At 44.3% G+C, this 16,586-nt stretch overlaps 1 protein-coding gene across 2 annotated transcripts in view; it reads right to left on the bottom strand.

The window, feature by feature from the left end:
* Window positions 1-309: 309 nt before the first annotated feature.
* Window positions 310-16,586, bottom strand: part of KIF4A (kinesin family member 4A) — a 133,074-nt gene continuing 116,797 nt past the window's right edge. For both annotated transcript variants that reach the window (XM_074029486.1, XM_005593863.5), the window contains exons 26-31: window positions 16,226-16,303; window positions 15,779-15,874; window positions 15,052-15,240; window positions 3,146-3,262; window positions 1,356-1,478; window positions 310-1,077 (exon numbers count right to left, since the gene is read on the bottom strand). In XM_074029486.1, coding sequence (XP_073885587.1) covers window positions 874-1,077; window positions 1,356-1,478; window positions 3,146-3,262; window positions 15,052-15,240; window positions 15,779-15,874; window positions 16,226-16,303 — 807 coding nt within the window. In that variant the 3' untranslated portion in view covers window positions 310-873. The remainder of the gene's footprint in view (window positions 1,078-1,355; window positions 1,479-3,145; window positions 3,263-15,051; window positions 15,241-15,778; window positions 15,875-16,225; window positions 16,304-16,586) is intronic.

The following is a 16,586-nucleotide window of genomic DNA, read 5'->3' as shown; positions in this document are numbered from 1 at the left end:
AAATAAAATTGTGGCAAGAACATGGAGATGGTTAGTAAACGTGGTTTCTTCCTCCCAAATCTGGAAGCCAGGCAGGTTCTACAGTGGAGGTCAGGCCACTGGCCTTGCTAACGTGATTCTGATTTCTTAGGGTAACAGAGCAACATAAAGACATGTCACACTCCACACTACCTTCTGGGAAAGAGGGCGGCTACAATAAGTCAGGGAGGCTCAGGTACTTGTAATGAATCCCCTTAATAGCTTCCTCAGGGGCTCAGGAACACAGGTTGAAATTTTATTTCTCCCTCTAGCACAGAAGGATCTTCCCGAACAGTAGATGGGCTAAGGTTTATTTACTTACTTAACATTTAAAAATAATTCATTTACTTCAACAACATGGAAGACAATCGAGAGTACTATTGAAACACAATTCAGAGAGGGTCAGGACAGTACAGATCACAACCCCATTCCTGAGGTGGAATGAAAGATCTAAACCAGGCCTCCGTCCTAGGCCAGGCTCCTCCGTTAAGCAGAGACAACCAAAAGATAAGAAAGCCTTGGCCTCATCCCCGTCATGAGATAGCCTGAACTGCTCACAAATAAGAAATAACTTGATGATTTTGAGGACTGGTTCCTGATGAGTCATTAGGAAAGTCAGTTGGTTCTCTCTTCAGTAGGTGGTTTGGCACCCTTCTGGAGAACAGCGAGTAGTAGTCTGGAGCTGGAGGCTGAGGGCCAACATCCAACAAAGGTTACCTTCTTTTCAGTAACACTTTTTTCCTTTTTTCAACAGCAAGAAACCTGAAATCCAGAGAAGTCATTTAAAAACCCCTTCTGGCTGCAACCTGAAAGATCTCCCAAGCCAGACTGAGGGTAGAGATGATGACTCCAACTTCAGTGGGCCTCTTCTTCGATAGGGGAGCAGCCAGAGAAGAAGCTGGTGTTGCTGGCCAGAGCTCGTTTCTTTTTCTTCCCTGGAGCCTTATTTTCTTGGTATTCTGTTGCTACATGTTTCAACTCTGGGAGGTCAAAAAGGGAGGGAGCTGGGGGAGTCTTCTTTGACGGCACCTGCTCCACGTCGCACATCTCTTTCAGGATCTAGGAGGGACAGAGACAGGTATGAATAGGCTTTAGAAAGGGGCAGAAGCTCAGCCCAGCCGAGCTGCTATAGATGCTCGACATACTCCCAGTAGCATGAGGTATTCTTTAAGATCATTCCATGGAAAAAACCAGACTCTAGTCTATGTGCGACCCCTAGTTCCCAGCAAGCTGATTACACCTTTACTTCACCTGCCTCTCTTCTACTGGTCCGTCATAGATAACGCAGAGAAGGATGCTAATCCAGTTTTCCAATGCCTGCCTTTTAGCCCACCTACCTTGCTATTGGGGGTGGCACAGACGGGATTAAAGAAGCTTAATCCTGGGGTCACCTCCGTAGGATCCTCCAATTTGAAGGAGCCTTCAGAATCCTGGGTCCGTTCAACAGTGCCCAAGCTATCCTGAAAATCAAGCAGACAGGCATATTATAAATTTGGCTGCAAATCAGTCTGCTCCCATTCAACCAAAGAGGTAACAGTTCTAAGTGCCTGATTAGTCAGCTGAGCAAGTCTTAGGGAGGCCCTGCTTGGGGAGGTCACAGTGTTTGACATACTCTATCCCTGAAGGAATGGAGCAATGCTTGTAGGTAGCCTCTGAAGGCAAAGACTAGGTAGTGGCATGGGACATCTCACAAGGCCAGGTTTAAAGCAAAGAAAACCTTGGTCATTTGTTTGACTAAACTCCCCCTCTCTACAATTTGCGATATCCCTTTTAGCATCTATACTGGGTGTTGCCTGTATTAGTATTCCTTTCAGTTAACGAAACTGATTCTGAGAAAGACAGATAGAGATGGGAGGAGGGAGGGACGGGCCATGCCCCTCTGCCTGGAGGCCCTTTCACGGAGCTACTACATGACTCTTGAACCCAAATTGAAAAACCACAGGAATAGAGGATCCTCAAGGTCTCTGCTACTTCTACAGTTCTTAGCCTGACTTCTGGCTTGCCTATGTATATTACAAGTTTTTTTTTTTTTTTTTTTTTGAGATGGAGTCTCACTCTGTTGCCCAGGCTGGAGTGCAGTGGCGCGATCTCAGCTCACTGCAAGCTCCACCTCCCAGGTTCATGCCATTCTCCTGCCTCAGCCTCCTGAGTAGCTGGGACTACAGGCGCCTGCCACCACGCCCGGCTAATTTTTTTCTATTTTCAGTAGAGATGGGGTTTCACCGTGTTAGCCAGGATGGTCTCGATCTCCTGACCTCGTGATCTGCCTGCCTTGGCCTCCCAAAGTGCTGGGATTACAGGCGTGAGCCACTGCACCCGGCCAGAGGTCTTTTTAATAGAAGATGCAGGCTGAAACTTTTCACATGTGGATGTTCAAGAAATGCATGATGAATCATCATTAGACCGTGCTTGCTAGAATTATTGTATATCACATAGAGAGCTGTAGTAATGCATTTTTGCTATTGCATAGGTAGGTGTAAGGCAGGTATAGGGATCTGACCTGCTTGGTGCTGCTCTTCCCAGGGCACATTTGGTTTTCCTGAGTTTGCTATTCCTGGGAACAATATTAAGAGGACATTTAGATTAACTTGGTTTACAACAGTGACTATTAGAAAGGCCTGGTTCCTGTGGGTCTTTTCCTAGAGCCATGGAATAGCTAGCTGGTTGCCATGGAGAGAGTCTAAGTAACGAATGTCTCAAGATGTCAGAAGGATTAACTTCCTGGAAGCTGCTACCTCAGCACGTGGGTCTTACAGTTCCAGTTAAACCTCTGGACTAGTTTCTAGTTTGATCTTACATGTCTATATGCCTGTGAATGCCTGCTCTCTTGTCCTTGTCGTCTCAAAAACCGTACTGAAACTTTACAGCCAAGCCTGGGGGTAGGGAGCTCTATACCTGGGAATCTCCTGGGAAGCACTGTGGTTTCTGAAAGGGGTATGTGAACAGGCGAGCAGCAAGGAAAAAGGATTGAGAAGTGAACTGTCTCTTTTCCTGGGTTCAGAGGGAAGGAGAAGGGTAGGAAGAGCTGTGCAGGAGACTCCAGGTTTCAGGACGGAAGACAGAAAAAGAGGGTGGAAACTAGTGGGAGGTCTGAAGGGATGGGGAGAGGAAACAGCACTGATCCTACCTTGCCTTGCTGGCGGTTCCGACACTTTGTGGGGTCACAGCAACAGTCCACACCACAGTCTGACTTTTGCTTCCTGCACCCACACTGCTTGTTTCCACACCAGCCCTTGCAGGAACACTGCAAAACAGGTTTGCAGAAAGACACATTACTGAAAGGGTTAGAAGACTAGTTTAAAATGACTCCCTTCATTTGCAAGCTTTTCTAGAAAAAAATGGAAAGTACTATTATCTACCAACCTTCAATCTCCTTAGTCCTCTCTTCTTTGGTGAAACAATAATCACCAAGAACTGTCACAGGTTTAAAGAGAACAAGTCTTGCAAGACAAATCCATTTTCTTTTCTTTTCTCTTTTTTTTTTTTTTTTTTTTGAGATGGAGTCTTATTATGTCACCCAGGCTGGAGTGCAGTGGCACGATCTCTGCTCACTGCAACCTCCACCTCCCAGGTTCAAGTAATTCTCCTGCCTCAGCCTCCTGAGTAGCTGGGATTACAGGTGCACGCCACCATGCCTGGCTAATTTTTAAATTTTATTTATTTTTTTGAGACGGAGCCTTGCTCTGTTGCCCAGGCTGGAGTGCAATGGTATGATCTTGGCTCACTGCAGCCTCCGCCTCCTGAGTTTAAGCAATTCTCCTGCCTCAGCTTCCCGAGTAGCTGGGATTACAGGTGCCTGCCACCACGCCTGGCTAATTTTTGTATTTTTAGTAGAAACAGGGTTTCACCATGCTGGCCAGGCTGGTCTCGAACTCCCGACCTCAGGTGATCCACCTGCCTCGGTCTGTCAAAGTGCTGGGATTACAGGTGTGAGCCACCATGCCTGGCCACCTGGCTAATTTTTGTATTTTTAGTAGAGATGGGGTTTCACCACGTTGCCCAGGCTGGTCTCAAACTCCTGACCTCAGGTGATCAGCCCGCCTCGACCTCCCAAATTGCTGGGATTACAGGTGTGAGCCACCGCGCCTGGCTGAAAAATCCATTTTCTTTTGGACAGAATACTTGAAGGACGGATCAGAGGGATAGCATAATGCAAGGCAACTGACAAAGACTCTTGTGACAACTTTATGGGCAAAGTGAAGAACTGTGAGCTGGATGGTAGTATAGTTAAGTACATTTAAAAACTGAGTGTAGTTGCTCAGTATTTTTAGAATTACCAAACTGTACTTTCATCCAGCTCACATTTCTGCATTTTGTCCAGTGTTAGTCTGGGCTTTGTCCTTACCACATTTTGATAAATCACTGATGATATGAAATAAAATCATTTACATTTGATAGCACTTTACAGTTTTCAGAGTACTTTCATGTACATAAATACAAAATCTCATTTGAATCTCATAACTAGTCTATAAGGTAGGCATATTTATCAGCTCTAACAATGACAGAAAGCTGGAAGGATGAGTAATATGTAAGATAAAAGAATCACAATTCGGCCGGGCGCGGTGGCTCAAGCCTGTAATCCCAGCACTTTGGGAGGCCGAGACGGGCGGATCACGAGGTCAGGAGATCAAGACCATCCTGGCTAACACGGTGAAACCCCGTCTCTACTAAAAAAATACAAAAAACTAGCCGGGCGAGGTGGCGGGCGCCTGTAGTCCCAGCTACTCGGGAGGCTGAGGTAGGAGAATGGCGTGAACCCGGGAGGCGGAGCTTGCAGTGAGCCGAGATCCGGCCACTGTACTCCAGCCTGGGCGACAGAGCGAGACTCCGTCTCAAAAAAAAAAAAAAAAAAAAAAAAAAAAAGAATCACAATTCAAAAATATTTTGACAAGCTGGACTTAAGGTGTGAAAGTAGAAAGAAAGTAAGTTTGTAAGTTTGGTATTTAGGTTCCCCTCAACTCAGTCATAGAAATACAATATGGAGAGTGATCTAGCTTAAAAATAGACCGTGCAGTGGCTCATGCCAGTAATCCCAGCACTTTGGGAGATCAAGGCGGGTGGATCGCTTGAGCTCAGGAGTTTGAGACTAGCCTGGGCAACATGGTGAAACCCTGTCTCCACCAAAAATACAAAAAATTAGCCGGACATGGTGGCAACCTCGGGAGGCTGAGGTGGGAGGATCACTGGAGCCTGGGAGGTGGAGGCTGCAGTGAGCTGAGATCACGCCACTGCACTTCAGCCTGGGTGACAGAGTGAGACCTCATCTCAAAAAAAAAAAAAAAAGACTGTGTAGAAAAGGGCCTAGGGATTTGAGGTGTAAGCAAGCTCTGTGAGTCAACAGCTTGAAATGGCTGTCCCAAAGCAAATGCAGTCAGGTAGAAATCTGGAGTTCAGAAAAGATGGGGAGTAATTATTTCACTGTACCCTGGCTCAGTAGGATCCCATTTGAAATAATGCATCCTGGCTGGGCACGGTGGCTCATGCCTGTAATCCCAGCACTTTGGGAGGCCGAGGCGGGTGGATCATCTGAGGTCAGGAGTTCAAGAACAGCCTGACCAACAAGGTGAAACCCCATCTCTACTAAAAATACAAAATTAGCCGGGCGTTGTAGCGCATGCCTTTAATCCCAGCTACTCAGGAGGCTGGAGGCAGGAGAATCGCTTGAACCTGGGAGGCAGAGGTTGCAATGAGCCGAGATTGAGCCATTGCACTCCAGCCTGGGTGATGGAGTGAAACACCGTCTCAAAAAAAAAAAAAAAAAAAAGAAAAAGAAAGAAAGAAATAATGCATCCTATTTCAGGGCACCATAATTTTGTTCATGCGTACAAAAGCATAGACAATAGCAATAAAAAACCTCACTCATGCCCCCACTAACCCCCCTTAACAGTAAAATGCAGATATAACCGAGGTCTCCTATGTACTCCTTCCTGATCCCATTTGCGTCCTCCCTTTCCAGGGATAAACAGTCTACTGAATTAGGTATTTAACAATCCTATCACATTAGTTTTTTTTGTTTGTTTTGTTTTGTTTTTTTTTTGGAGACAGGGTCTTGCTCTGTCACCCAGGCTGGAGTGCAGTGGCGCAATCATAGCTCACTGCAGCCCCAACCTTTTGGACTTAGTGATCCTCCTTCCTCAGCCTCCAGAGTATTTGGGACCACAAGCACATGCCACCACGCCTGGCTAATTTTTTGTTTTTGATTTTGTAGAGACAGGGTCTTGCCATGTTGCCCAGGCTGGTCTTGAACTCCTGGCCTCAAGCAATCCTCTTGCCTCAGCCTCCCGAAGTGCTGAGATTACAGGTGTGAGCAACAGCACCTGGCCACACATATGAGTTTTTGTAAAAAAACAAAAATAAACAAGAAATTGTCTTACACATTTTTAAACTTTGTATAAATGACATCTTACATGTTGATACATATAGCTCAATTCCGTTCATTTTCACTCTATGAACTTGCCACAATTTACCCATTCTCCTGATAGTGCCATTTTCCACTCTTATAAACAAAGCTGCAGTAGTGATGGCTAACATTAATGTGTGCCAGGCACTGTTATAAGGGCTTTCCGTTTATTAAACCAGTTTAATTGATAAGCATGTTTTCTTGTATGCACATTCAGGAATTCAGTGTGTATGTTTTATAAAGAGGATGTTAAACAAAAAAGAGGTGAGTGATCAGAATTACAGGAAACAATGCTATAAGAAAAATCATAGAAGAAAGTGGGATAGTTTGGCTTTGAAAAGATAGAGGTGGCCAAGCTCACAGGATGAAGGAACAGAGTGAGAAGAGACCTCAGCAACCATCTAACGACTGGTTTGATGTACGAAGCTCCTCTTAACATCCCTGGTCTAATTATCTGAAGCTCTATTTATCCTGAGGTAATAATAGTTTCTATATAACTTCTAGTCATAGAACCCAATTCTGCCATCTAAAATGACATGGAATGAGTTTAACCCCACTTCTATAGAATAACTGTTAAAACCTGAACATAATTTCTACTCCCCAGTCCCCTTCTGTCCAAATCCTCTCAAAGTTAAATGTACCTAGTTCCTTCAATGATTCACCACATGACAAGGTCCTCACCACCTTGACTATACACCAATTTGTCAAAGTTCTTCAATTGTGAGATCTAGAAATGAGCACAACTTTCTAAATGTGGTGTGACCACTGTGGGGTGGACTATGATAAACACCTCCCTTGTTACGGACCCAGTAGTCCTGTTAATGAGGCCTAAAATCGTTGCTTTTTTTTTCCTGTCACATCTTTGTGGATTCATACTGAGCTTATAGTCAAATTCAGGCCCTTAAATTTTTTTCATATGAGAACCATCACCTTTGCTCTGTAGTTGCTCTGTAGAAACCACAATAACATCTTTTTTCTGATTAGCAAAATAATATATATCACTTTACAAAACTTGAAAACCAAAACACTTGACTTTTAATAGTTGTGTATAATATTTCCTCATGGGGATAATGTCAATTTATTTAACCAGTCCCCTAATGTTAAATATTAAGATTGTTTTGAAAGAAATTGTTCACTATTATCAATCATGTTTTAGTAAATATCCTTGTATAGAAATATAATCTAAACTGTACTACGACTGACAAGGCCCTCCATCATCCGGCCCTTGACTACAGATCCCCTGACTGTAGCTTATGCTCAATACATTCTAGCCACACTGGCCTTTTTAGTTGTTCCTCAAGATACTAAGCTCATTCTTGCCCCGAGGTCTTGCATTTTCTGTTCCCCTTTCCTGAAATGTTCTTCTGATGCTTTTCCTGACTTGCTCTTCACTGTTTAGGCCTCAGCTTAGATATTTCCTTCTCAGAGAGAGCTCCGCAAGCACTCTTCTTTAAACAAAAATTTTTTTTAATGAGGTGGGGTCTCGCTGTTACCCAGCCTGGTCTTTGTAACTCCTGACCTCAAGCAATCCTCCCAAAATGTTGGGATTACAGGCATCTGCCACCATGCCCAGCCTCCCGAAACACTCTTTTTTTAGTAGAGATGGGGTTTTGCTGTGTTGGCCAGGCTGGTCTTGAACTCCTGACTTCAAGTGATCCGCCCACCTCAGCATCCCAAAATGCTGGGAATACAGGCATGAGCCACCACACCTGGCCCCAAGCACTCTTCTAAAGTGCTCTTTTCCCATCCCACATTCTCTATGACTTCACTATTTTCTTTTCCACTCATCACTATCTAAAATTATCTTATTTTTCTGGTTACTGTGTGTCTCTCCCCACAAGAATACCAGTTTCATGAGGGCAAAGAATCTCACCTGTCTTGTTTCATGTCTTCTCAGCAGCTAGAAACAGTGCCTGGCACATAGGTGCCCAGAAAAAAATTTGTTGAACGAATAAATATATTTACATACCAATGTCTATTTCCTTAGTATAAATTCCTATAAATTACTGGGTCAAAGGATAGAAACATTTTAAAGGCTATTGATACATATTTTCAAGTTGCTTTCCTGAAAAGTATACCAATTTATATTCCTAATAGCAATACAGAAATGCCCTTTTTTTTTTTTTTTCAGACAGGGTCTCACTCTGTCACCCAGGCTGGAGTGCAGTGGCATGATCAGAGCTCACTATAGCCTCAACCTCCAGGGCTCAAGTGATCCTGTGGCCTCAGTCCCCACTGAGTAGCTGGGACTACAGGTGTGTGTCACCACGCCAGGCTAATCTTTTGTATTTCTAGCAGAGACAGGGTTTTGCCATGTTGCCCAGGCTGGTCTCAAATTACTAGGCTTAAGTAATCTGCCCACCTCAGCCTCCCAAAGTATTGGGATTACAGGTGTGCGCCATGGTGCCCAGCCAGAAGTCCCCTTCTTAGTCACCCTTGCCAATGCTAGACATTATAATAACAAAAAATCTTTGCTGCTTTAAGACAGGATGAAAGATGGAGTTCTATGACATGTCCTGGTGATACTTCCCCAGGATGACAGTGATCCACTGATTGCTACAGCCTGGGTAAGGTCCTTTGGCCATTTACAAATTCATCTAAATGCTCCAAAAAGGCTGTTACCTCGTCCATGTTTCTCTATTTTATCCAAGGGATAATATCATGAGAGCAGTATCTGAAGGGCTGTCATAAAGAATGATTAGGCTCTTATATAGCCAAGACCCATTGGGATGATGTATAGGACAGCACATTTCAGCTAAACAAGAAGGAACTTTCTAACAATTAGTGGAGTCCAATGGGTTGTCCTGTAAGACTGTGAGCTTCCCCCTATTAGAAGTCTTCAAGCAAGAAGAGGTTAGATAAACACCTGGTAGTGGTATTATAGCACAGTCATGACATACATGACAGATGTAGTTGCATGAATGCCACGTACATGAGCTGTAACTTCATCCTATTCTCTCTCACACCAGGAAGCAGATTAGAATGTCAAAGACAGAATGTGACCCTATCACAGGCATAACTACAAATGTATTTACTACATGTATACAGGGTGGTGTGTGTGTGTGTGTGCATGTGTGTGTGTGTATATCACAACTGCTGGCAACCCACCAGCATGTTCCAGCACCATAGTTGAGAAGTAATAGGGGGACTCTTTTTTTTTTCTTTTTCTTTTGTAGAGATGGGATCTAGCTGTGTTGCCAAGGTTGGTCTTGAACTCCTGGCATCAAGCAATCCTCCCACCTTGGCCTCTCAAAGTGCTGGGATGACAGGCATGAGCAACCACACCTGGCCAAGGGATTCTTTGTAGAGAGTGGAAAGCAGAGCTGAAAGACCTCTGTTCTCAACTTAAGCCAGTTGTTCTCAACTCTAGCTGCACATAAGAAATCTCTGGGCAGCTTTTCAAAAAGGCCATGTCCTACCTCAGACTAATTACATCAGAATATCTGGGGGTGGGGTCCCAGGCTCCATGTTTAAAAGCTCCCTTGGGGGTTCCAATGTGTGGCTAGACTTGAGAACTACTGCTTTAGAGTCCATAATTCCTCTAGCACTAAGCTCAGTGTTACACTGTACCTCATACTTCAGAAGGATAAGATCTGGTCAAAAAAAAAAAAAAAAAAAAAAAAAAAAAACAAAAACCAGGATTGGTAAGTGATGCTGTGGCAAAAACAAAAAACAAAGAATACCAGACTAGGAATTTGGAGACTCAGGCTCTAGTCTTATATTTAATGCTTGGCATGACCTTGGACAAGTCACTTCATCCAAGTTAATCTCCATTCTTTTTTTTTTTAATTTTTAAATTTAGAGATGGGGGTCTCACTCGGTCATTGAGGCTGGAGTGCAGTGGCACAATCATAGTTCACTGCAGCCTTGAACTCTGCGCTCAAGTGATCTTCCCACCTTGGTTTCCCAAAGTATTGGGATTACAGGTATGAGCCACCGTGCCCAGGCCATTCCTTCATCAGTAAGGTAGAGGCAAGAATACCTGCTCCCTCTTTTCTGCCAAATGTGACAAATGAGAATATTTGTAAAATGCTTATAGTGCTTTAACAACAATATCTGCATGATATTGTATCCTTCACAAGGTGCTTTTGCATATATTCCTCCTAACTTCTCAGATAACATATAACACCATATAAAAGCATTGTTATGGCCAGGTGTGGTGGCTCATGCCTGTAATCCCAGCACTTTGGGAGGCTGAGGCGGGTGGATTACAAGGTCAGGAGATCGAAACCATCCTGGTTAACATGGTGAAACCCTGTCTCTACTAAAAATACAAAAAATTAGCCGGGCGTGGTGGCAGGTGCCTGTAGTCCCAGCTATTCGGGAGGCTGAGGCAGGAGAATGGCGTGAGCCCGGGAGGTGGAGCTTGCAGTCAGCCGAGATCGCGCCACTGCATTCCAGCCTGGGGGACACAGCGAGATTCCATCTCAAAAAAAAAAAAAGGCATTGTTATTAAAACCCATTTACACAACTTTGACTGTTACTTGGACTCAGGATATTAGTCCTAGAAGGAACCTTATTCATAATCTATTCTAGACCAGGGGGTCCACAACCCCTAGGCTGGGGACCAGTACTGGTCAGTGGCCTGTTAGGAACTGAGCCACACAGCCGGAGGTGAGCTGCAGGTGAGCAAGTATTACAGCCTGGGCTCCGCTTCCTGTCAGATCAGTGGCAGCATTAGATTCTCATAGGAATAAGAATCCTATTGTGAACTGCGCATGTTGCGCACTCCTTATGAGACTCTAACTAATGACCGATATCTGAGATGGAACAGTTTTATCCCCAAACCACCCCCACGACCAGTCTGTGGAAAAACTATCTTCCATGAAACCGGTCCCTGGTACCAAAAAGGTTGGGGACCGCTGTTCTAGACCCTGCATTGCATAGATAAGGAATCTGAGGCCCAGGGAGACTGACTTACTCAAGGTTACTCAATGAACCCGTGGCAAACTCAAGACCCATGTCTATCTGGCTTCTAGGTTACTACTTTTTCTATGATAGCACATGACTTACCCCCCAGCATCTCCTTAGTACCTATAGGAAATGTGGCTGAGTAAGGAAGCCATTAACTCTGGACAAGTCATCATTTTGGTGCCTGCTTCAGTCTCCTTTTCAGTAATCTAGTGATAGTCCCAGCCAGCTTCAGCTGGGTTGAAGCAGTAATAATAAAGGTCCTCTGTGAAACGTCAAGGTCTACAGGTAATACGTCTGCAAGCAGTCTGATCAAAGAGCAGTCATAGCATCCATGTACTTTCAGATTGCCAAAAGGTAACTTTAGAGAAACTAGATTTTATGCTAACTTGCTCCCTTTAAAGTCCAGTTATATTCACTTTCCAAATTATAAAATCAGGAGAAAAGCCTAGAAAAGAATAATTCCTCATTGTTTTAGACATAGGATTTATCACTAATAGCAAATATTATTTACTTGCAATATTTGCTGTGTACTTCTATGTTGCCCTTTTAAGCTTAGAGCAACAGTGCTATAATAAATATATGAAGCTTTCCGTGAGGACAAGTATACCTGTATTCACCTCACATTTGGAAATTCCTTTCCAGAGCTTTAGGCCCTCTACCATTTTTCTTTCTTTTTTTTTTTCTTTTGAGACAGTCTTTCTCTGTCTCCCAGGCTGGAGTACAGTGGTGTGATCTCAGCTCACTGCCATATCCACCTCCTGGGTTCAAGCAATTCTCCTGCCTCAGCCTCCCAAGTAGCTGGGATTACAGGCATGCGTCACCACGCCTGGCTGATTTTTGTATTTTTAGTAGAGATGGGGTTTCGCCATGTTGGCCAGGCTGGTCTTGAACTCCTGACCTCAGGTGATCTGCCTGCCTTGGCCTCCCGAACTGCTGGGATTACAGGTATGAGCGATGCCTGGCCTCTACCATTTTTCTGTGTGTACTTCTCAACTCTGCCTCCTATTACTTAGCTGACCTTTTAATCTACATTCAGTTCATGCTCTCTACTTCAAGTATAGTAAAACATCCATAAATGTTTGTTGAGTAAATGAATGAAAGACAGACACTCTCTGCCCCATTTTCTCTAAGTGTCCCAACTCTGTTCCACTACCATCTTCAGGTCTTAGGAATATGCTATTCATTGTGCCAGAAATGTCTCGCAGTTGCTCCCAAGACTGTATTTCCCTTTCTGTCTTACAACACAGCAATAGTCACCTCTTTCATGGCATTTTCTTAAATGACACCTCCTTGGTTTGGCTTTATAGTCACTCTTAAAAACTTGCGCGGTGGCTCACGCCTGTAATCCCAACACTTTGGGAGGCCAAGGTGGACCGATCACCTGAGGTCAGGAGTTCGAGACCAGCCTGACCAACATGGAGAAACCCCATCTCTACTAAAAATACAAAATTAGCCGGGTGTGGTGGCGGGCACCTGTAATCCCAGCTACTTGGGAAGCTGAGGCTGGAGAATCACTTGAACCCGGGAGGAGGAGGCTGCGATGAGCCGAGATTGCACCATTGCACTCCAGCCTGGGCAATAAGAGTGAAACTCGGTCTCAAAAGAAAAAACACAACAAACAAACCAAAAACTCCCCAGTCCATTTCCCTGAGATGAATATGCTACCATATTCTCTATGGTAGGCTTCTATTCCTTTACCTTGTTTTCCCATTAGATCATAAACTCTCTGAAGCTAAGGATGAGTTCTTAGTTTCACTACGAACACGATATGTTGCATTCTTTTTTTTTTTTTTTTTTTTTTTTTGAGACGGAGTCTCGCTCTGTCGCCCAGGCTGGAGTGCAGTGGCCGGATCTCAGCTCACTGCAAGCTCCGCCTCCCGGGTTCACGCCATTCTCCTGCCTCAGCCTCCCGAGTAGCTGGGACTACAGGCGCCTGCCACCTCGCCCGGCTAAGTTTTTGTATTTTTAGTAGAGACGGGGTTTCACTGTGTTAGCCAGGATGGTCTCGATCTCCTGACCTCGTGATCCGCCCGTCTCGGCCTCCCAAAGTGCTGGGATTACAGGCTTGAGCCACCGCGCCCGGCCATATGTTGCATTCTTGATGATTCTGACTGACCAAATGACTTACCACCATGGCTGTCTATATCTTATGACTTGCTTCATCCTGGTGCTGTGGGTTTATAAGGCTCAGTTCCCCAGGTGATGAGCTATAGGCTAATCAAATCAAATAACGTAGGAAGCCAGCTAAGGTAACTTGTGAACTGTTCTCTTTAAGTGGAATGTGGCTGCAGGGCACAGTTGGGGGCCAACTGTAATGCCTGGGAAGTTAATGTTTCAACATAAAACATCTAGGTTTGAGTAGGACTATCATTGTGTAAGCAAATAAAGCATGCCTAAGTCAGATTGTTCCTAACTAGCCTTAACTTAATGTGTTTGAACTTAATTATTAGCTTTTTCTGTAATTCCTTTTGTTCCTTAGCCTAGGGAGTGAAATCACTCTGTTAGGCAAAGATAAAGTACACATTCAACTTCTGGTCTAAGGTTTTTACTGACATAACCATGATGTGGGGGAAACAAACTGGACTTGGAGTCAGAATATTTGGTTTCTAGTCCTGACTGTCACGTAGTTTTACGACCTTGGGCAAGGTCGTTTCCCTCCTGTGGGTCAGGGGTCCCTCTGGAAAATGCAAATAATAAATATCTCACAGGATTTTTTTTTTTTTTTTTTTTTTTTGAGACGGAGTCTCACTCTTGTTGCCCAGGCTGGAGTGCAATGGCATGATCTCGGCTCACCAGAACCTCCACCTCCCGGGTTCGAGCGATTCTCCTGTCTCAGCCTCTCGAGTAGCTGGGACTACAGGCATGTGCCATCACGCCCGGCTAATCTTGTATGTTTAGTAGAGGCGAGGTTTCTTCCTGTTAGTCAGGCTGGTCTCAAACTCCCAACCTCAGGTGATCTGCCTGCCTTGGCCTCCCAAAGTGCTGGGATTACAAGTGTGAGCCATGGCCCTTCACTGGATTTTTTGTGGTGATTAAAAGTGGTAATATATATGAGAATGGTTTATAAACTGTAAAATGCTATAAAAACATGAAGAATTGTTATGATCATTTTGGTATCAGCTTCAATGAAATGGTATGGAATATTATCTATTCAAATTGATAAGCAGCTAAAAACAAGAAGAGAGCCAACTTGTGCACTCAAGCAGCCCTCTATACTGGCCCCAGGTTCTACACAGAGATGGCCCAACAAGTCCCCCCTTTAGTGGAGTCAGCGCCTCTAAATGGTAGCTAAAGGGTATGGGGCCAACACATTCCTAGATTCAGAAAACTATCCCAGTGGCAGTGAATGAATACTAAGAATTAGAACCCCTGACAAAGTCGAAGAGCTAGGCCGGGCGCGGTGGCTCATACCTGTAATCCCAGCAATTTGAGAGACCAAGGTAAACAGATTGCTTGAGGCCAGGAGTTTGAGACCAGCCTGGCCAACATGCTGAAACCCTGTCTCTACTAAAAATACAAAATTAGCTGGGTGTGGTGGCGCATGCCTGTGATCCCAGGTACTCAGGAGGCTGAGACACGAGAATCACTTGAACTTGGGAGGCGGAGGTTGCAGTGAGCCGAGAATGCGCCACTGCACTCCAGCCTGGGTGACAGAGTGAGACTCTCACTCCAAAAACAACACAAAACAAAACAAAAAAAGTTGAAGAGCGGGCTCCTACCCCTTGGATGTTCTTCCTGGACACCTTAGCTAATTTTGTTGGCTTCCATTCCTCATCATCCCCCTCATCATCGTCACCATCACCATCACCATCCTCATGCTCATTCACAGAATGCTCTGAACAATATTTTAGATCCTCGATGTCCATGCTTTGCTCCAGGAACTTTTCTTTAACACGAGAAGGTTTTGGCTAAGAAAAAAGGTTTGGAGTAGTTTAGTTATTTAATAAAAATTAAAAACTACATATGCATCATATCTTCCCAGTAACCGTTGCCAGCTATATTCTCAGAGCAAAGATTTCAGACTCTCTCAAATCCACCCCACTTGGCTTTACCAATCAGAAGAAATTCTGCTTTAGCCTTTGGCTTTGCAGAGTCTTTGAAGGCAGTGAAATTGGAGGCTGACCAATCTGAGGGAGGAAAGGGAAACTCATGATATGATGAGATAAGTATCTTTGGATGGACAGCTGAACATTATTGCTCTTTTCTCCTGTTCCTCCTCCTCAGTTATGTTAAATAATGCCTGTCCGTGGCCCAAAGTCAGCCTTCTGAGGAGTGAGAGTGCCTACTTTCCTTAGGATTGAACTGTAGTTTTATCTGGGACTCCAAAGAAATGTGAGATGCTAGAATTTGGGAATTTTAACTGTCAACCTCTTATAAAGGGCAGTTTTAGCACACTTACCCCAAACCTACGCTGTGCAAAGGTATCACAGGCACTGATCATTTTACCTTAGGTGGGGCATATTCAAAAGAAGAGTCTGGAGATAGAAGGGTATCCTTAGGAAGATGTTTCTGTCTGCTGGCTACCTGGAGGAGGGTCAGTTTCTATTTGAAAAGAAGAGACAAAGTATATAATGCAGGGCAGCTTCTGGGAGTATTCATGACTAAAACAGATACCAGACCTAGGCTAGCTCAATGTTAAACCATAGTAAAGTGAGGCAGGATTATAGTAGAGTACGTTGACTCCCACTTTCCAATATCAACAATATTAGATTCAGAAAATGACAAATTTAAAAACTTATGTTTATTCCACTTTGAAATGCACAGGTCACATGGAAACTAAATATAGACCTTATGAAATAGAGCCAAGTCACCACAATGGGGACTGGTCCCAAGAGCTGGCCTCAGTAGCAACAGGGTCTCTTAGGGCTTATCAAGTGGGTGGGAAACTATTACCTGCTTGATGATTTCATTCTCTCGGAGAAGCTGCTGATTTTGCTCACACACTTCTCGCATCTTCTCAAGTTCTTCATCCTATTTCCAGATAGTGCAGTGATATGTGGGGTTATTTTGGGCACTACATGTGGGTTACCAAACAACTCACATAGATGAAAACATACTGCTGCCAAGTTGTTGGCAGCAGATGGTTTTTGCACAGCAGGCATTGGCACCCAGAAAAATGTCTGATTCCCAGTTCCTAGGTGACCTGAATGCCACTTCTATTCCAATGCACCCCAGCAGCTCTGACCACACTCATAGGAACCACGGACTCTGCCTGACAAGCCTTCCTTATTCTTTTCCACTCCTTAGCTTCATA

Source organism: Macaca fascicularis, chromosome X, assembly GCF_037993035.2.
Source record: "Macaca fascicularis isolate 582-1 chromosome X, T2T-MFA8v1.1".
NCBI classification, from domain to species: Eukaryota; Metazoa; Chordata; class Mammalia; order Primates; family Cercopithecidae; genus Macaca; species Macaca fascicularis.
Note: the sequence above shows the minus strand (reverse complement) of the source record. Positions and strands in the feature narration are given on the sequence as shown.